Source organism: Aegilops tauschii, chromosome 7 (genome assembly GCF_002575655.3).
Source record: "Aegilops tauschii subsp. strangulata cultivar AL8/78 chromosome 7, Aet v6.0, whole genome shotgun sequence".
NCBI classification, from domain to species: Eukaryota; Viridiplantae; Streptophyta; class Magnoliopsida; order Poales; family Poaceae; genus Aegilops; species Aegilops tauschii.
The window spans coordinates 259,685,866-259,707,761 of record NC_053041.3 but is presented as its reverse complement, the minus strand read 5'-3'; the positions used below and the strand labels follow the sequence as shown (position 1 = coordinate 259,707,761).

Sequence of the window (21,896 nt, the reverse complement as noted above, 5' to 3'; positions counted from 1 at the left end):
GTTAATAGTTGGGTTAATTGCACAAACCACATGTTTTGGAACTAGGGTTTCACGTAACCACATGTCTTGCAAGAAAAAGGGAATCACAGACCCTCAAAAAGGAAAAACAAAGAACCGTGTATTTATTGAAAGACTAGAATATGGATTAAGAAACTGCTCTATTGAGTGCTCCATGTTCCTTTTTTGGCGAGCAAATCTGACACTTAACTTTAACACACACCAAATCTCCACGTAAAACACTGGGCAAGTGAGTAGAAGGATTAGCACATATCTTTATATCACTGAGGCTACATTGTTCCATTCACAACCAAGGTTGCTACACACTTAATACAAATCATCATACTTTAGTATAATTTGCTGCCGAAAACAATTGTCACTCTACATACATGGTAATTCACAAACAGAAAATCATTCTCTTCAGTTGCCTCCTGTAAAGTTGCAAAATGATGCTTTCACTCATCGTCGTCAAGACCAGGTACGAACAATAGGTTGACGTCAAATACGACGGGGCTGCTCGGAGCCACTCTTGGCCTTCCGGGTGCTGAAGTAAGGCCCTTAGGGAATGCTAACTGCTCAGTTCAAGAAAATGGGAAATCATCACTATCCTGTCCAGATATCCCAGACTGAAGAAACACAGCGCATGATCATGATCATTGGAGGAAAAGGTCAAGTTTTCTTGCACATCAGCTAGTTTTGTTTTGTTTTGTTTTCGGCATTGCTTTGTTAAACTCGACGAGGCAAGACTGCTTACTTGACCGGGTATGTACAACCGACGCAGTCCTCCAACTTTCATCGACAAGATCCCTTCATCAAGTCCCTTTATCACCTGGAAATTCCAAAGATATAAATGAGAGGAAAGAACGCCATGCCAAATCTGATACTTTGAAGCTATGAACTGTATATAACTGATCCAGATTTCCTAGGATAAGCAATGAAGCAGAACTGCTTGTTATTAGTCTACATTGCAGAGGATAAGAATGAGCATGAAATTCATTTAATCGTGCTATTTATTAGCAACAGGGGTTATATCCATTGAAGACGACGGTGAGCACTGTCAAAATAAACAGTGTTTGCTAGGTTCAGATCAATTCACAGCTGTATGGGTTAATTTTAGTCGTCATCTTTCATCGGGGCATGCAATGGCTGTGCCCTTTTCGGGGAAAAAAAGAGGGGCATGCAATGTATCAGAGCCTGCAGTAAAATACCTGTCCTGCGCCAACACGGAATATGTAGGGCTGGCCTTTCTCCAGCGAGCTGCACAACAACACCAGGACATTATAAGAGGACGAAGTGTTACTAATCAATTATGTGCACGCTGAATGCACGGTCGCCAAATGTGCTCAGTGATCTCTCACCTATCGAATATCTGTCCGTTTGGCACCATGGCGATGCAGTTTGCAGCAACCTACACACACGCTGGTTAGTGAGTGATCAAGAAGCTTACGCGTTCGCACGCAATTGTCGAACGAGAAAAAGAAGAGGTAATGGTGAGCACCTGGAAGCCAATGGGCGGACTCGGCCCTTGGCCGACTTTGATGTCCTTGTACTGCAAACCGGACTCCGTAGTCACCATAGGCAGCTGAAAACGCAGCAGAAAAACTTGCGGCCTGATTCCATGGATTTTGCAGGAAATACTGCATGAATCAAGCAAACGAAATGCCGCATTCCAACTAAGTGGGTCACGGCGAACGTACATTCTCGAGCTCTGCCTCGCAGGCGGCGTCGCAGAGCTTGGGCTTCTCCTCCGGCGGCAGCCCGCCGGCGACGGCGTCGAGCGCGGCCTGCAGGCATAACGCGGACGACGACACCCCCAGAACCACCGCCCCAAACACGCCCCTCCGCGTGACCACGCCGCCGTTGTCGTCGTCAGCTCCTCCGCATTGCGCCGCGCTTCCGCCAGCGGCAGCCCTGCAGCAGCACGGCGCCCTGGTGTTGCCACCTCTGATGAACGCCCTGCCGCCGCCGCCGCTGGGAAGCCAGGCCCTCGAGCTAGCGCCACGCGGCCCTGACGGGAGGAGAAGCGGCGAGGCCGAGGAAGAGGCCGCAGCAGCCATTGGATTAGGGAGGGGGAGGGGGAGGAGGAGGAAGACGGCGGGGAAGAGGACCACGGACGAGTCCACGAGAGAGAGTGGATAGAGCAAATTAAATCCGCGGTGTCCGTCCAGCCTCCACCACTCGCTTCGCGCGTGACGCACGGCGCACGACGACGGGAATCAACGGCCGTTGTGTGCAGCTTTGTGTTAAACAACGCCGCTAGAGTTTTTTTCGTTCTTCTACGGGACGCTTATTATTATTATTATTATTATTATTATTGTTATTATTATTATTATTATTTCTGAACATAGCACAGACGCAATTGCTCGTATATACATGCATACACTCACTCGTATGAACGCGCACACACGCCCTACCCCTATGAGCACCTCCGAGAGATTGAGTTGACATATCATTTTGAAATTTTACGAAGTTACCGTAGGCATCTCGTAGTTGACTGTCACAGTTTGTCGGGATCTTTCGGTAGAGAGATATTGGCAGGAATTACGATGGATGGATAATATCACCTAATTCTGAAAATCCGAGAAAGTCTAAATAGGTTGTTTGGCAGGCTGACGTTGGAGTGGTTGAACCTAGATAATTCTCACCAAAGCCTGAGAAACCTAGGCCCTGATTGGATTCTTGTTTTCTAGCGCTTTATACCTATAAAAAAAGTACATACCTCCGTCTCTCGTTTTCTTTCTCGACTGAAAATCACATACTGGTTGTAAAGTACACATGTATAATAAATACGGGTGTAAAAAGATACACACCGATTCCAAGCGGGTCCTTGTGTTATCCACCCCGCCCCCTTCTATTTACTAGCTCACCTTTAGCGCTAGGACAAACCCAACCTTAGTTCTTGCCACGAGCGACCCCGGTGACTCAGATCTGCGGAAGCGGCGGCAGTGAAGGCGGCGACTTCAATCTCCGATGGCAGGATGCTTCTCCCCTTCGTCTCCGACCCCGTCTCATCCTCCTTGTTGGTGCCATGGGTGGGTGGGCGGCTCCAATGGGGCTAAGCAACATACAACCCCCCTCCCCTTGTTAGGTTGTTAGGTACGGTGCTGGGTCTGTTTCTCTATTGCTCATCGCACCATCAATGTCACCACTAGGTTATGGACGAACAAATGAAGCTGGTTGTTCAGGCATCATCACTCATAGCTGTGGTTCAGGTCTGGGTCAGGTTGGTCCACAAAAGAGTTGTACCTCGGAGTGATACGTCTGTCATCTGTTATGGTCCAATGTTAATTCGAGATAGGGAGGTGTTGGTGAATTTGAACTAGATTTACAACTGCAACGACGTAGAGGCTCTGCATGTTGTAGGTCATAATAAGAGTTTTAGGGTTATTCACAACACACCCCAGAGATAAAATCGAGAACATTTCTACATATTTCAAGCAAGTCTTGAATGTTATTGAGGAGATCAAATGAGAGATGATCAAAGCATCAACTTGGCAAACTCCTAGCAAGATTCACAAACAGCCCAAGATGGTATCCGTATTTCAAGGTGAGCACCACTCATAGTTCATGCCTTGACATGCTTTTATTGTTCTTAATACAACCATAACACTATGTTTTCATGCCATCACAGTGTAGCATTAGGGCAATAGATGATACTCATGTGACTGTTAGAGTGCCGAGGTCACAGGCTGCAACGTACAGGGGTAGAAAACACTACACAAGTTAGAATGTGTTCGCTGCTCCTAGGGGGTAGAAAGCACTACACAAGCTAGAATGTGTTCACTGCTCCTAGGAGGTAGAAAGCACTACACATTTTGGGCGGGCGCGAATGAGGACAAAGTGCATGAGAAAGACTAGTGTTAATCTGTGAGGCTAGTCTAGATCCGAGGTGGTAGTCATGCGCAACGGCCAGAAACCGATGGACGAACTGACTGGTATGGTTGGGGCGTTACAACGAGCGTGCGTCGGGGCGCGATGACACGACATGCCAATGCCCTTCCCAAGCATCCGAGAACATTGGGGAGGGGAGAGGCATGGAAAGGAGTGAAGGAAATATGCCCTAGAGGCAATAATAAAGTTGTTATTTATATTTCCTTATATCATGATAAATGTTTATTATTCATGCTAGAATTGTATTAACCTGAAACTTAGTACATGTGTGAATACAGAGACAAAACAAAATGTCCCTGGTATGCCTCTACTTGACTAGCTCGTTAATCAAAGATGGTTAAGTTTCCTGACCATGAACATGTGTTGTCATTTGATGAACGGGATCACATCATTAGAGAATGATGTGATGGACAAGACCCATCCGTTAGCTTAGCATAAAGATCGTTTAGTTTTATTGCTATTGCTTTCTTCATAACTTATACATGTTCCTCTGACTATGAGATTGTGCAACTCCCGAATACCGGAGGAACACCTTGTGTGCTATCAAACGTCACAACGTAACTGGGTGATTATAAAGATGCTCTACAGGTGTCTCCGAAGGTGTTTGTTGGGTTGGCATAGATCAAGAATAGGATTTGTCACTCCGTGTATCGGAGAGGTATCTCTGGGCCCTCTCGGTAATGCACATCACTATAAACCTTGCAAGTAATGTGACCAATGAGTTAGTTGCGGGACGATGCATTACAGAACGATTAAAGAGACTTGCCGGTAACGAGATTGAACTAGGTATGAGGATACCGATGATCGAATCTCGGGCAAGTAACATACCGATGACAAAGGGAACAACATATGTTGTTTTGCGGTTTGATCGATAAAGATCTTCGTAGAATATGTAGGAGCCAATATGAGCATCCAGGTTCCGCTATTGACCGGAGATATGTCTCGGTCATGTCTACATAGTTCTCGAACCCGTAGGGTCCGCACGCTCAAAGTTTGATGACGATTTGTATTATGAGTTATGTGATTTGATGACCGAAGTTTGTTCAGAGTCCCGGATGAGATCACGGACATGACGAGGAGTTTCGAAATGGTAAAGAGGTAAAGATTCATATATTGGAAGGTTGCATTCGGACATCGAAATGGTTCCGAGTGATTCAGGCATTTTTCCGGAGTACCGGGAGGTTACCGGAACCCCCCGGGGGAAGATTGGGCCTACATGGGCCATAGGGAAGAGGGGAAGCAGCCCACAAGGGGCAGCCACGCCCCTCCCTATAGGGAGTCCGAATTGGACTAGGGAGGGGGTGCCCCCCCTTTCCTTCTCCTCTTCCTCTCCCTTCCCTCTTTCCCCCTCTCCGGAAAAGGAAAGGGAGTCCAACTAGGATTGGGAGTCCTAGTTGGACTCCCCTCTATGGCGTGCCCCCTTGGTCGGCCGCCTCCTCCTCCCCTCCTTTATATACGGGGGAGGGAGGCACCCCATAGACACACCAAGATTTGTCTTAGCCATGTGTGGTGCCCCCCTCCACAGTTACACACCTCGGTCATATGGTCGTAGTGCTTAGGCGAAGCCCTGCGCCGGTAACTTCATCATCACCGTCACCACACCGTCGTGCTGACAAAACTCTCCCTCGTCCTCAACTAGATTAAGAGCTCGAGGGACGTCATCGAGCTGAATGTGTGCTGAACATGGAGGTGCCGTACGTTCGGTACTTGGATCTGTTGGATCGCGAAGACGTTCGACTACATCAACCACGTTACTAAACGCTTCCGCTTTCGGTCTATGAGGGTACGTGGACACACTCTCCCCGCTCATTGCTCTGCATATCCTAGATAGATCTTGCGTGATCGTAGGTAAAATTTTGAAATACTGTGTTCCCCAACAGTGGCATCCGAGCTAGGTCTATGCGTAGATGTTATATGCACGAGTAGAACACAATGAGTTGTGGGCGATAATAGTCATACTACTTACCAGCAACGTCTTACTTTGATTCGGCGGTATTGTTGGATGAAGCGGCCCGGACCGACATTACATGACTGCGTTCATGAGACTGGTTCTACCGACGTGCTTCGCACACAGGTGGCTAGCGGGTGTCTGTTTCTCCAACTTTAGTTGAATCGAGATTGACTACGCCCGGTCCTTGTTGAAGGTTAAAACAGCACACTTGACGAAAAATCGTTGTGGTTTTGATGCATAGGTAAGAACGGTTCTTGCTAGAAGCCCGTAGCAGCCACGTAAAACTTGCAACAACAAAGTAGAGGACGTCTAACTTGTTTTTGCAGGGCTTGTTGTGATGTGGTATGGTCAAGACATGATGATATATAAATTGGTGTATGAGATGATCATGTTTTCTAAAATTTATCGGCAACTGGCAGGAGCCTTATGGTTGTTGCTTTATTGCATGAAATGCAATCGCCATGTAATTGATTTACTTTATCACTAAGCGGTGGTGATAGTCGTAGAAGAAATAGTTGGCGAGACGACAACGATGCTACGATGGAGATCAAGGTGCCAAGCCGGTGACGATGGTGATCATGACGGTGCTTTGGAGATGGAGATCAAAGGCACAGGATGATGATGGCCATATCATATCACTTATTTTGATTGCATGTGATGTTTATCATTTATGCATCTTATTTTGCTTAGTACGGCGGTAGCATTATAAGATGATCTCTCACTAAATTTCAAGGTATAAGTGTTCTCCCTGAGTATGCACCGTTGCTACAGTTCGTCGTGCCGAGACACCACGTGATGATCGGGTGTGATAAGCTCTACGTTCACATACAACGGGTGCAAGCCAGTTTTGCACACATAGAATACTCGGGTTAAACTTGACGAGCCTAGCATATGCAGATATGGCCTCGGAACACTGAGACTGAAAGGTCGAGCGTGAATCATATAGTAGATATGATCAACATAGTGATGTTCACCATTGAAAACTACTCCATCTCACGTGATGATCGGACATGGTTTAGTTGATTTGGATCACGTGATCATTTAGATGACTAGAGGGATGTCTATCTAAGTGGGAGTTCTTAAGTAATATGATTAAATTGAACTTTAATTTATCATGAACTTAGTCCTGATAGTATTTGCATATCTATGTTGTAGATCAATAGCTTGCGATGTAGCTCCCCGTTTAATTTTTGATATGTTCCTAGAGAAAACTAAGTTGAAAGATGATAGTAGCAATGATGCGGACTAGGTCCGTGATCTGAGGATTATCCTCATTGCTGCACAGAAGAATTATGTCCTTGATGCACCGCTAGGTGAAAGAACTATTGCAGGAGCAGATGCAGACGTTATGAACGTTTGACAAGCTCGGTATGATGACTACTTGATAGTTTAGTGCACCTGAAGGAAATATGACCTAGAGGCAATAATAAAGTTGTTATTTATATTTCCTTATATCATGATAAATGTTTATTAGTCATGCTAGAATTGTATTAACAGGAAACTCAGTACATGTGTGAATACATAGACAAACAGAGTGTCACTAGTATGCCTCTACCTGACTAGCTCGTTGAATCAAAGATGGTTAAGTTTCCTAGCCATAGACATGAGTTGTCATTTGATTAACGGGATCACATCATTGGAGAATGATGTGATTCACATCATTAGAGAATGATGTGATTGACTTGACCCATTCCGTTAGCTTAGCATTTGATCGTTTAGTATATTGCCATTGCTTTCTTCATGACTTATACATGTTCCTATGACTATGAGATTATGCAACTCTCGAATACCGGAGGAACACTTTGTGTGCTACCAAACGTCACAACGTAACTGGGTGATTATAAAGGTGCTCTACAGGTGTCTCCAATGGTACTTGTTGAGTTGGCATAGATCAAGATTAGGATTTGTCACTCCGATTGTCGGAGAGGTATCTCTGGGCCCTCTCGGTAATGCACATCACTATAAGCCTTGCAAGCAATGTGACTAATGAGTTAGTTGCGGGATGATGCATTACGGAACAAGTAAAGAGACTTGCCCGGTAACAAGATTGAACTAGGTATTGAGATACCGACGATCGAATCTCGGGCAAGTAACATACCAATGACAAAGGGAACAAGGTATGTTGTTATGCGGTTTGACCGATAAAGATCTTCGTAGAATATGTAGGAGCCAATATGAGCATCCAGGTTCCGCTATCGGTTATTGACCGGAGACGTGTCTCGGTCATGTCTACATAGTTCTCGAACCCGTAGGGTCCGCACGCTTAACGTTTGGTGACGATCGGTATTATGTGTTTATGTGATTTGATGTGCCGAACATTGTTTGGAGTCCCGGATGAGATCACGGACATGACGAGGAGTCTCGAAATGGTCGAGACGTAAAGATCAATATATTGGAAGGCTATATTCGGACATCGGAAAGGTTCCGAGTGGTTCGGGCATTTTTCCGGAGTACCGGAAGGTTACCGGAACCCCCCAGGAGAAGTTATGGGCCTTATGGGCCATAAGAAGGAAGCACACCAGCCCACAAGGGGCTGGTGCGCCCCCCTTGGGCAGGAGGCCGAATTGGAATAGGTTTGGGGGGCGGCGGCTGATACGTCTCCAACGTATCTATAATTTTTTATTGTTCCATGCTATTATATTACCTGTTTTGGATGTTCAATGGGCTTTATTATACACGTTTATATTATTTTTGGGACTAACCTATTAACCGGAGGCCCAGCCCAAATTGCTGTTTTTTGCCTATTTCAGTGTTTCAAAGGAAAGGAATATCAAACGGAGTCCAAACGGAATGAAACCTTCGGGAACGTGATTTTCGGAACAAACGTGATCCAGAGGACTTGGAGTGGACGTCAAGCAATCAACGAGGAGGCCACGTGGCAGGGAGGCGCGCCTGCCCCCCTGGGCGTGCCCCCCACCCTCGTGGGCCCCTCGTAGCTCTCCTGACCGACCTCTTTCGCCTATATATACTCATATACCCTAGAAACATCAGAACAGGAGCCGAAACCCTATTTCCACCGCCGCAACTCTATGTACCCGTGAGATCCTATCTTGGGGCCTTTTCCGGCGCTCCGCCGGAGGGGGCATTGATCACGGAGGGCTTCTACATCAACATCATGGCCTCTCCGATGATGTGTGAGTAGTTTACCTCAGACCTTCGGGTCCATAGTTATTAGCTAGATGGCTTCTTCTCTCTCTTTGGATCTCAATACAAAGTTCTCCTCGATTTTCTTGGAGATCTATTCGATGTAATATTCTTTTGCGGTGTGTTTGTCGAGATCCGATGAATTGTGGGTTTATGATCAAGATTATCTATGAACAATATTTGAATCTCCTCTGAATTCTTTTATGTATGATCGCCTGTCTTTGCAAGTCTCTTCAAATTATCAGTTTGGTCTGGCCTACAAGATTGATCTTTCTTGCAATGGGAGAAGTGCTTAGCTTTGGGTTCAATCTTGCGGTGCTCAATCCCAGTGAAACAACACGTATTGTATTGTTGCCATCGAGGATAAAAAGATGGGGTTTATATCATATTGCTTGAGTTTATCCCTCTACATCATGTCATCTTGCTTAAAGCGTTACTCTGTTCTTATGAACTTAATACTCTAGATGCATGCTAGATAGCGGTCGATGTGTGGAGTAATAGTAGTAGATGCAGGTAGGAGTCGGTCTACTTATCACGGACGTGATGCCTATATACATGATCATACCTAGATATTCTCATAACTATGCTCAATTCTATCAAATGCTCGACAGTAATTTGTTCACCCACCGTAATACTTACGCTCTTGAGAGAAGCCACTAGTGAAACCTATGCCCCCCGGTCTATTCTCTATCATATTAATCTACCGTTATTTCTATTACCATTTATTTTGCTTTCTTTACTTTTAGTCTTTATCATAAAAATACCAAAAATATTATCTTATCATCTCTATCAGATCTCACTTTTGCAAGTGGCCGTGAAGGGATTGACAACCCCTTTATCGCGTTGGTTGCAAGGTTCTTATTTGTTTGTGTAGGAACGAGGGACTTGTGTGTGGTCTCCTACTGGATTGATACCTTGGTTCTCAAAAACTAAGGGAAATACTTACGCTACTTTACTGCATCACCCTTTCCTCTTCAAGGGAAAACCAACGCAGTGCTCAAGAGGTAGCAAGAAGGATTTTTGGCGCCGTTGCCGGGGAGTCTACGCACAAGTCAAGACATACCAAGTACCCATCACAAACTCTTATCCCTCGCATTACATTATTTGCCATTTGGCTCTCGTTTTCCTCTCCCCCACTTCACCCTTGCCGTTTTATTCGCCTTCTTCTGTTCGCCTTTTTGTTTGCCTTGATGTCTTAGTTGGCTTATTTGCTCATTTGGTTGGAATAATTTATTGCTAAACAGAGAACCTAAGATCTATGGATCCTCATCCGCTTACCAATCTTTTTAAGAGATCCAATTACGATGAACCAATACCTAGTGATTTGGGTGCACTAGATTATCTTTATAAGGTTTTGCTTGAAATCCGTGAATCTGAAAATTGTGATGAAGTGCTTTATGAAGTGATTCACGATAGATCTTTGAATAAAAAGCATGATTGCAATGATGTTATTATAAATTCTATTAATGTCAATTGTGTTAATGATATGCAAAACCCAAGCTTGGGGATGCTAAGTTTGCTATGTCTACTACTTGTTGCAATGATCATGATTGGGGTGATTCTTCTTATGATCTTGAAAATTTATTTAAGCCCCATGATGAATATGAGATTGATAATAATGTTTGCAATAGTATTGAAAGTGGGTTTGGAAGAGTGTCAACTTTAGATCCCACATATTTGGAGAATGTTCAATCTTATGGTATTTTTGATAAAAGTGGGTTTGGAGAGGTCATGACTTTAGTTAATGATAATCCCACTATTTTGGAAGAGTGTTGATACGTTTCCAACGTATCTACTTTTCCAAACACTTTTGCCCTTGTTTTGGACTCTAACTTACATGATTTGAATGGAACTAACCCGGACTGACGCTGTTTTTAGCAGAATTGCCATGGTGTTATCTTTGTGCAGAAACAAAAGTTCTCGGAATGACCTGAAACTTCACGGAGATTATTTTTGGAAATAATAAAAAATACTGGCGAAAGAATCAAGGCCAGGGGCCCACACCCTGTCCACGAGGGTGGGAGGCGCGCCTTCCCCCCAGGGCGCGCCCCCTGCCTCGTGGTCCCCCTGGAGCTCCACCGACCTCAACTCCAACTCTATATATTCGTGTTTGGGGAGAAAAAAAATCAGAGAGAAGGATTCATCGCATTTTACGATACGGAGCCGCCGCCAAGCCCTAAACTCTCTCGGGAGGGCTGATCTGGAGTCCGTTCGGGGCTCCGGAGAGGGGAATTCATCGCCATCGTCATCATCAACCATCCTCCATCACCAATTTCATGATGCTCACCGCCGTGCGTGAGTAACTCCATCGTAGGCTTGCTGGACGGTGATGGGTTGGATGAGATTTATCATGTAGTCGAGTTAGTTTTGTTAGGGTTTGATCCCTAGTATCCACTATGTTTTGAGATTGATGTTGCTATGACTTTGCTATGCTTAATGCTTGTCACTAGGGCCCGAGTGCAATGATTTCAGATCTGAACCTATTATGTTTTCATGAATATATGTGAGTTATTGATCCTATCTTGCAAGTCTATAGTCACCTACTATGTGTTATGATCCGGCAACCCCGAAGTGACAATAATCGGGACCACTCCCGGTGATGAACGTAGTTTGAGGTGTTCATGTATTCACTATGTGTTAATGCTTTGGTCCGGTACTGTATTAAAAGGAGGCCTTAATATCCCTTAGTTTCCACTAGGACCCTGCTGCCACGGGAGGGTAGGACAAAAGATGTCATGCAAGTTCTTTTCCATAAGCACGTATGACTATATTCGGAATACATGCCTACATTACATTGATGAATTGGAGCTAGTTCTGTGTCACCCTATGTTATGACTGTTACATGATGAACCGCATCCGACATAATTCTCCATCACCGATCCAATGCCTACGAGCTTTTCACATATTGTTCTTCGCTTATTTACTTTTCCATTGCTACTGTTACAATCACTACAAAACCCAAAAATATTACTTTTGCTACTGTTACCGTTACTATCATACTACTTTGCTACTAAATACTTAGCTGCAGATATTAAGTTATCCAGGTGTGGTTGAATTGACAACTCAACAGCTAATACTTGAGAATATTCTTTGGCTCCCCTTGTGTCGAATCAATAAATTTGGGTTGAATACTCTACCCTATACTTGTGGGTTATCAAGACTATTTTCTGGCGCCGTTGCCGGGGAGCATAGCTCTATTCTTTGAGTCACTTGTGATTTATATCTGCTGGTCATTATGAAGAACTTGAAAGATGAGAAAACTAAAATTTATCCCTCAACTACGAGGGGAGGTAAGGAACTGCCATCTAGCTCTGCACTTGATTCACCTTCTGTTTTGAGTAAGCTTGCGACACCTAAACCTGCTTCTGCTATTAATTCTGATATGTCGCATGTTATTGATGATGCCACTTCTGCTATGCATGATACTTACGACGAAACTACTTCTATGCTTGATACTACTGTGCCACTTGGTGAATTTCTTGACGAACAACTTGCTAGGGCTAGAGAGAATGAAATTATTGAAACTGATAATATTGATGAAAGTGATGATGAAGATTCTCCCCCTAGATATGAATTGCCTGTTGTGCCTGAGGGCTATGTTATGGATGAAGAAATAGCTAGAGACTTTCTTGCTTGCAATGATAGAAGTGATCTTAAGAAATTACTAGCTAAGCTGAAACAAAAAACTTTGAATGCTAGAATGAAATATGACCCTGCTTATGCTACTTCACCTATCTTTGTTACTGATAAGGATTATGAATTGTCTGTTGATCCTGATATAATTACTTTGGTTGAATCTGATCCTTTTTATGGCTATGAATCTGAAACTGTTGTGGCACATCTTACTAAATTAAATGATATAGCCACCTTATTCACTAATGATGAGAAAACTCGCTACTATTATATCCTTCAAATATTTCCGTTCTCATTAAAGGGTGATGCTAAGATATGGTTTAATTCTCTTGATCCTGGTTGTGTGCGTAGTCCCCAGGATATGATTTATTACTTCTCTGCTAAATATTTCCCTGCTCATAAGAAACAAGCTGCTTTAAGGGAAATATATAATTTTGTGCAAATTGAAGAAGAGAGTCTCCCACAAGCTTGGGGAGGCTTCTCCAATTACTTAATGCTTTGCCTGATCATCCTGTCAAGAAAAATGAAATACTTGATATCTTTTATAATGGACTAACTGATGCTTCCAGAGACCACCTGGATAGTTGTGCTGGTTGTGTTTTCAGGGAAAGAACTGTTGATCAAGCTGAAATTCTATTGAATAATATGTTGACCAATGAAAATAATTGGACACTTCCTGAACCAACTCCTAAGCCAACTCCGAAGAAAAAGGGTGTTCTATTTCTCAGTCCTGAAGATATGCAAGAGGCAAATAAATCTATGAAAGAAAAGGGTATTAAAGCTGAAGATGTTAAGAATTTACCTCCTATTGAAGAAATACATGGTCTTAATTTACTGCCTATTGAAGAAATACATGGTCTTAATTCATCACCTATTGAAGAAGTACACGGTCTTGATAACCCGACACAGGTAGTAAAGGTAAATTCTCTCTATAGGTATGATAAAGCTGAAATCCCGCCTACCAAGTTTGCTAGCCAATGTTTGGATGAGTTTGATAATTTTATGGTTAAGCAAGAAGACTTCAATGCTTATTTTGGTAGGGAATTAAAACGCAATGCTTATATGATTGAACAATTAAGTGATTATATGTCTAGAGTTAAAGGTGAACTTAAACTCATTAGTAAACATGCTTCTATGGTTACCACTCAAGTAGAACAAGTACTTAAAGCTCAGAATGATTTGCTCAATGAATTGAATAGTAAGAATAATGACTTTGCTGTTAGAGTTGCAACTAGAGGGGGTAAAGAGACTCAGGAACCTTTGTATCCTGAAGGTCACCCTAAGAGAATTGAGCATGATTCTCAGAGAAATAATGTTGATACACCTAGTCCTTCTAAGAAGAAGAAAAAGAAAAATGATAGGACTTTGCATGCTTCTAGTGAACCTATTGTTGACACACTTGAGAATCCTAATGATATTTCTATTTCTGATGCTGAAACACAATCCGGTGATGAACATGAACCTAGTGATAATGTTAATGATAATGTTCATGTTGATGCTCAACCTAGCAATGATAATGATGTAGAAATTGAACCTGTTGTTGATCTTGATAACCCACAATCAAAGAATCAACGTTATGATAAGAGAGACTTTGTTGGTAGGAAGCACGGTAAGGAAAGAGAACCTTGGGTTCAGAAACCCATGCCTTTTCCTCCTAATCCATCCAAGAAAAAGGATGATGAGGATTTTGAGCGCTTTGCTGAAATGATTAGACCTCTCTTTTTGCGTATGCGTTTAACTGATATGCTTAAAATGAATCCTTATGCCAAGTATATGAAGGATATTGTTACAAATAAAAGAAAGATACCGAAAGCTGAAATTTCCACCATGCTTGCTAATTATACTTTTAAGGGTGGAATACCTAAGAAACTTGGAGATCCAGGAGTACCAACTATACCATGCTCCATTAAAAGAAACTATGTTAGAACTGCTTTATGTGATCTTGGAGCCGGTGTTAGTGTTATGCCTCTCTCTTTGTATCGTAGACTTGATTTGAATAAGTTGACACCTACTGAAATATCTTTGCAAATGGCTGATAAATCAACTGCTATACATGTTGGTATTTGTGAGGATGTGCCTGTTGTGGTTGCAAACGTTACTATTTTAACGGACTTTGTTATTCTTGATATTCCCGAGGACGATAGTATGTCTATTATTCTTGGAAGACCCTTTTTGAATACTGCAGGGGCTGTTATCGATTGCAACAAAGGCAATGTCACTTTTCATGTTAATGGTAATGAGCATACGGTACACTTTCTGAGGAAACAACCTCAAGTTCATAGTATAAACTCTATTGGAAAAATTCCATTGGTTATTTTTGGAGGTTTTGAATTTCCTCTTCCTACTGTCAAGAAGAAATATGATATTCTTATTATTGGGGACGTGCATATCCCCATTGAGGTAACATAGTGTTATTCGAATTTCTCCGGTTCCATGTTATTCGGAATGAGTTTGTTAACAAGACTTGATCAACCTTGTTAGTGGATTCCTTTTGATGAGTATGAGATGGATGAAGTTAGAAAGCACAACTCTCTGTACCCTCCTTTTACTTTTTGTTATTTTGCTGAAATAAAGCAAAAATAGTATTTTCTGTCAGTTTTCTGAATTATCCGTGCAATAAAAAAATACCCCGAAAATAAAAGTTCTGCAAATGCCCCGAAATTGAAATATGTTTTGTTCTGGAATATTTGAGAATATCTGGCACTGAGAACACAGCAGGGGGAGCAAGCACTTGGCCACAAGGGTCCAGGGCGCGCCCACCCCTACAGGGCGCGCCCCCTGCCTCATGGGCCCATGGTGGCTCCCCTCCACTTATTCCTGCACCCACACACTCCTTCTTCCTCCCAAAAAAATCACCAACCAGCTCAAGCACGAGTTCTAGCTCATTTTTCTGCGATTTTCGATCTCCTTGCTCAAAGCACCTCTCATGAAACTGCTTTGGGAGATTGTTCCTTGGTATGTGGCTCCTCCAATGGTCCAATTAGTTTTTGTTCTAATGCTTTATTCATTGCAAATTTTTGCTGCCTAGGTGACCCTGTTCTTGAGCTTGCATGTCAAATTTATATGGTCCCAAGTAGTTCTAATGCATGATATAGTCTCTAGGCACTTGTGGGAGTAGTTGCCATCAATTTTGTTGAGTTTGGTTCACTTTTATTTGAAGTTACTAAAAATTTCAGAAATTTTCAGAAAATGATGAAGAGATTTTTGAGGGGCTCTTCGAGCCGAAGCTCGAAGGAAAAGCAAAGTGAAGAAGAAGAGAGGCCCAAATATAATCTCCCTCGCACCGCGGAAGTTCGGCCATGTGAATGGCCTTGTGATGATTTCTTGAGAGCAGCCGGGATTTATGATGATTTTTATGAGTTGGCTGAGAATGCAGGCCTCACCGACTTCCTCCGCGACCAACGCTAACAGTATCTCTTACTCACTAATATCTTTGTGCAAAATTTTCATTTCCGTTCTAGGAGGTCACCACCTACGGTGGATTTTTATTTATATGATGAGTATAAGGAGATGACCCTTCGTGAATTTTGTGAGGTTTGCAAGTTGCCTTTTCCGGGCAGCGTAGAGGAACCACATCGTGACGATGTGGAGGGGTTTATTGATACAATTGCTGTAGGGGAAACTAGGAAAGTTTCCGATGCAAGAATTACTAGCATACATTTCCCTGTTTTACTTTACTTTGCATTATTTGCTAGTAGATGCTTAATTGGTCGCGGAAACTGTGGCAACCTAAGTGCCCCTGATATTGTTATTTTGTGCCATGCCTTGTTTCGTGATGACTCATTTAGTACGGGCGCTATTGTTGCAAAGCGGTTAAATCTTAACCGTACTAAGGACCCCATCTTGGGAGGCATCTTCGCCTCACGCCTCGCTTCATACTTTAATATACCTATTAGGCATTATGAGAAAGAAGAAAAATTGTTGCCTACCGTTCTTCTAGATTACAAGAGTATGGTTGCACATGATTTCATTGTTAAGAACAGGAAAAATGAGCTTAACTATAGACTGTTATTTGATAAAAATCACCCTCAGATTATTACCTTGCCTGCTCCTTCCTTGTTTGATTTATCTGCAGGTGAGTACCTTGTTCTGTTTGAGGCCATTCACGCCTACCGGAACCCCACATCAGCTACAGAGCCAGATCCGGAACCACAATTTGTTCCCCCACGCCAGTCTGTTTACCGGTGGGACCCGGAGGAGGTTGCCAACCAGTGGCAACCCGAGGCTTCATCTCAGTACGACCCCAACTATAACTTCAGATATCCGCCAGGCCAGCCGTGGCCATAGACCAACTTAGGCCAAAAACCTAAGCTTGGGGGAGTACGTATTTCTCACCGACATTACATTCATATTCACACACTCATGCTAGTTGTCTGTGCTCATACTTTTTCACTGTAATATTCATGCTAGTTTATTTTCCTTTTTACGCTTTCTTATTGTGTGTTTGAAAAACATTAAGAAAAACAAAAAAAATTAGTTGTAGCTTTTAGCTAGTTTACTTTTCTTGCTGTAGTAGTATTAATTAAAAGAAAACCCAAAAAAATATTTCCCGTTCTTCTTTTGCTTGTTGGGAGCCTTCCCGTGTAAATAGTTTTATTTCTTTTCTTTGGGGGTCGATAGGAGAAGACCATAATGAAAATGTTGAAGTGGCTCTTATATGCATTATTGTTGATTTAACCAAGAGCCCATATTGCCTTGTCTTCTCCAGTTTATTGGATGCTTGCAGATTCCAGCTTAGTCCAATGCACGTGCACTATTATTATTCACATCATTCGGTCGTGCAAGTGAAAGGCAATTATGACGATATATGATGGACTGATTGAGATGAGAGAAGCTGGTATGAACTCAACCTCTTTTGTTTTTGTAAATATGATTAGTTCATCATTCCTGATTCAGCCTATTATGAATAAACATGTTTGCAATGAAAATTAGAGATTATAGTTGCTTATGCCATGCTTAATTAGCTAGGAGTTTATAATGGTTTATCATGCATGCCAACATGCTATTAAAATGGTTGTGATGTGGTATAGTAGGGTGGTATCCTCCTTTGAATGATTTAAGTGACTTGACTTGGCACATGTTCACACATGTAGTCGAAACAAAATCAACATAGCCTTCACGATATTTATGTTCATGGTGGATTATATCCTACTCATGCTTGCACTCAATGTTTAATGCATGTTCATGACTGTTGTCGCTCTCTAGCTGGTCGCTTCCCAGTCTTTTGCTAGCCTTCACTTGTACTAAGCGGGAATACTGCTTGTGCATCCAATCCCTTAAACCCCAAAGTTATTTCCATATGAGTCCACTATACCTTCCTATATGCGGTATCTACCTGCCGTTCCAAGTAAATTTGTATGTGCCAAACTCTAAACCTTCAAATGAAATTCTGTTTTGTATGCTCGAATAGCTCATGTATCAACTAGGGCTGTCGGTATCTTCCATGCTAGGCAGGTTATTCTCAAGAGGAGTGGACTCCGCTCCTCACTCACGAGAAAATGGCTAGTCACCGGGATGCCCAGTCCCATGCTTTATGCAAACCAAATCAAAATAATTGCAAACAAAACTCCCCCGGGACTGTTGTTAGTTGGAGGCACCCATTGTTTCGGAGAAGCCATGGACTGATGTTTGTTGGTGGAGGGGGAGTAAAAACTTTACCATTCTGTTTGGGAACCGCCTATAATGTGTGTAGCATGGAAGATATCGCCATCTCTCGGTTGTTATGTTGACAATGAAAGTATGCCGCTCAAAATATTATTCATCTCTATTTCAAAATCGAGCTCTGGCACCTCTACAAATCCCTGCTTCCCTCTGCGAAGGGCCTATCTATTTACTTTTATGTTGAGTCATCACCCTCTTATTAAAAAGCACCAGCTGGAGAGCACCGCTGTCATTTGCATCCATTACTATTAGTTTATATTGGGTATGACTGGATCTCTTTTACCATGAATTACAATGTTTAGTTAGTCCTTGATCTTTAAAGGTGCTCTGCATTTTATGTTTTGCGGTCTCAGAAAGGGCTAGCGAGATACCATCTTGTTATATCATATCATGATTGTTTTGAGAAAGTGTTGTCATCCGAGATTTATTATTATTGCTCACTAGTTGATAATGCCATTGATATGAGTAAACATGAGACCTAAATGTTATTGTGAATATGGTTAGCTCATAATCTTTGCTGAAAACTTGAATGCTGGCTTTACATATTTACAACAACAAGAGCAAACAGAGTTTGTAAAAGTTTTTCTTTATCACTTTCAGTTTATCAACTGAATTGCTTGAGGACAAGCAAAGGTTTAAGCTTGGGGGAGTTGATACGTCTCCAACGTATCTACTTCTCCAAACACGTTTGCCCTTGTTTCGGACTCTAACTTGCATGATTTGAATGGAACTAACCTGGACTGACGTTGTTTTCAGCAGAATTGCCATGGTGTTATCTTTGTGCAGAAACAAAAGTTCTCGGAATGACCTGAAACTTCACGGAGATTATTTTTGGAAATAATAAAAAATACTGGCGAAAGAATCAAGGCCAGGGGGCCCACACCCTGTCCATGAGGGTGGGAGGCGTGCCTGCCCCCCAGGGCGCGCCCCTGCCTCTAGGGCCCCCTGGAGCTCCACCGACCTCAACTCCAACTCTATATTTTTCGTGTTCGGGGAGAAAAAAACCAGAGAGAAGGATTCATCATGTTTTACGATACGGAGCCGCCGCCAAGCCCTAAACTCTCTCGGGACGGCTGATCTGGAGTCCGTTCGGGGCTCCAGAGAGGGGAATCCGTCACCATCGTCATCATCAACCATCCTCCATCACCAATTTCATGATGCTCACCGCCGTGCGTGAGTAAGTCCATCGTAGGCTTGCTGGACGGTGATGGGTTGGATGAGATTTATCATGTAGTCGAGTTAGTTTTGTTAGGGTTTGATCCCTAGTATCCACTATGTTTTGAGATTGATGTTGCTATGACTTTGCTATGCTTAATGCTTGTCACTAGGGCCCGAGTGCCATGATTTTAGATCTAAACCTATTATGTTTTCATGAATATATGTGAGTTCTTGATCCTATCTTGCAAGTCTATAGTCACCTACTACGTGTTATGATCCAGCAACCCCGAAGTGACAATAATCGGGACCACTCCAGGTGATGACCGTAGTTTGAGGAGTTCATGTATTCACTATGTGTTAATGCTTTGGTCCGGTACTCTATTAAAAGGAGGCCTTAATATCCCTTAGTTTCCACTAGGACCCCGCTGCCACGGGAGGGTAGGACAAAAGATGTCATGCAAGTTCTTTTCCATAAGCACGTATGACTATATTCGGAATACATGCCTACATTACATTGATGAATTGGAGCTAGTTCTGTGTCACCCTATGTTATGACTGTTACATGATGAACCGCATCCGGCATAATTCTCCATCACCGATCCAATGCCTACGAGCTTTTCACATATTTTTCTTCGCTTATTTACTTTTCTGTTGCTACTGTTACAATCACTACAAAACCCAAAAATATTACTTTTGCTACCGTTACCGTTACTATCATACTACTTTGCTACTAAATACTTTGCTGCAGATACTAAGTTATCCAGGTGTGGTTGAATTGACAACTCAACTGCTAATACTTGAGAATATTCTTTGGCTCCCCTTGTGTCAAATCAATAAATTTGGGTTGAATACTCTACCCTCGAAAACTGTTGCGATCCGCTATACTTATGGGTTATCAAGTGCCAACTTTGCATACATGTGGATCGTGTTAAGAATATGTTTTGTGATAGCTATATTGTTGAATTTTCTTATGATCCTACATGTAATTATTATGAGAGAGGAAAATATGGTTGTAGAAATTTTCATGTTACTAAATTACCTCTCGTCATGCTGAGATTGCTATCGTCTCTTTCTTCTTCCTTGCATATGCTAATTTTTGCTTGCTATGATAATTTGTTTGCTTATAAAATGCCTATGCATAGGAATTATGTTAGACTTGGATGTGTTTGTCACATGCTTTATGATGCTCTCTTTGTGCTTTAATTCTTGTCTTTGATTTGAGCATCATTAAAATGATCAATGCCTAGCTAAAAAGGCTTTAAAGAAAAGCGCTTATTGGGAGACAACCCAATATATTTCCTTTCTGTTTTTGAATAAATATTTGATCTAGCCTCTTGTTAGATTTGTTTTTATGTTTTAATTAGTGTTTGTGCCAAGTAAAACCTATAGGATCTTCTTGGATAATAGTTATTTGATCTTGCTGAAAAAGTCAGAAACTTTCTGTTCACGAAAACAATTGTTTAAAATCACCAAAATGTGATAAAATACTGATTCAATTGCAGTAGACCAATAAACAAATTATTTAGGATTTCCTATTTTATCAGAATTTTTTGAGTTACAGAAGTTTGCGTTAGATACAGATTACTACAGACTATTCTGTTTTTGACAGATTCTGTTTTTCGTGTGTTGTTTGCTTATTTTGATGAAGCTATGGCTAGTAAAAGAGCTTATAAACCATAGAGAAATTGGAATACAGTGGGTTCAACACCAATATAAATAACGAATGAGTTCAATACAGTACCTTAAAGTGGTGGTTTGTTTTATTTCGCTAACGGAGCTCATGAGATTTTCTGTTGAGTTTTGTGTTGTGAAGTTTTCAAGTTTTGGGTAAAGATTTGATGGATTATGGAACAAGTATTGGCAAGAGCCTAATCTTGGGTATGCCCAAGGCACTCCAAGGTAAAATTCAAGGACAACCAAAAGCTTAAGCTTGGGGATGCCCCGGAAGGCATCCCCTCTTTCGTCTTCGTCTATCGGTAACTTTACTTGGGGCTATATATTTTTTCACCACATGATATGTGTTTTGCTTGGAGCGTCTTGTATGATTTGAGTCTTTGCTTTTTAGTTTACCAAAATCATCCTTGCTGAATACACCTTTTGAGAGAGACACACATGATTCGGAATTTATTAGAATACTCTATGTGCTTCACTTATATCTTTTGAGCTATATAGTTTTTGCTCTAGAGCTTCACTTATATCTTTTAGAGCACGGTGGTGGTTTTATTTTATAGAAATTATTAATCTCTCATGCTTCACTTATATTATTTTTAGAGTCTTAAACAACATGGTAATTTGCTTTAAATGTGAAATTAGTCCTAATATGATAGGCATCCAAGATGAGTATAATAAAAACTTCCATATTGAGTTCATTGAATATCGTGAGAAGTTTGATACTTGATAAGTGTTTTGAGATATAAAGGTGGTAATATTAGAGTGTGCTAGTTGAGTAATTGTGAAATTG

The 21,896-nt window shown here is 42.0% G+C and overlaps 1 protein-coding gene across 1 annotated transcript; it reads right to left on the bottom strand.

Annotated features, from left to right (window-relative positions):
* Nucleotides 1–248: 248 nt before the first annotated feature.
* On the bottom strand, nucleotides 249–2,203 carry LOC109767454 (peptidyl-prolyl cis-trans isomerase FKBP16-3, chloroplastic). Its single transcript, XM_020326211.4, has 6 exons — nucleotides 1,695–2,203; nucleotides 1,496–1,579; nucleotides 1,356–1,405; nucleotides 1,206–1,254; nucleotides 752–826; nucleotides 249–569 (listed from the first exon to the last, which is right to left on the bottom strand). The coding sequence occupies exons 1-6, from the start codon at nucleotides 2,052–2,054 to the stop codon at nucleotides 453–455; spliced, it is 735 nt and encodes a 244-aa protein (XP_020181800.1). The 5' UTR covers nucleotides 2,055–2,203; the 3' UTR covers nucleotides 249–452.
* Between the last annotated feature and the right edge of the window lie 19,693 nt (nucleotides 2,204–21,896).

Coding starts and splice junctions, on each gene's coding strand:
- LOC109767454 (XM_020326211.4), bottom strand. CDS start 2,054: ATGGCTGCTGCGGCCTCTTCCTCGGCCTCGCCGCTTCTCCTCCCGTCA. Junction 827..1,205: donor TCCGTGTTGGCGCAGGACAG/GTATTTTACTGC, acceptor TGGAATTTCCAG/GTGATAAAGGGACTTGATGA. Junction 570..751: donor GGTTGTACATACCCGGTCAA/GTAAGCAGTCTT, acceptor TGAACTGAGCAG/TTAGCATTCCCTAAGGGCCT.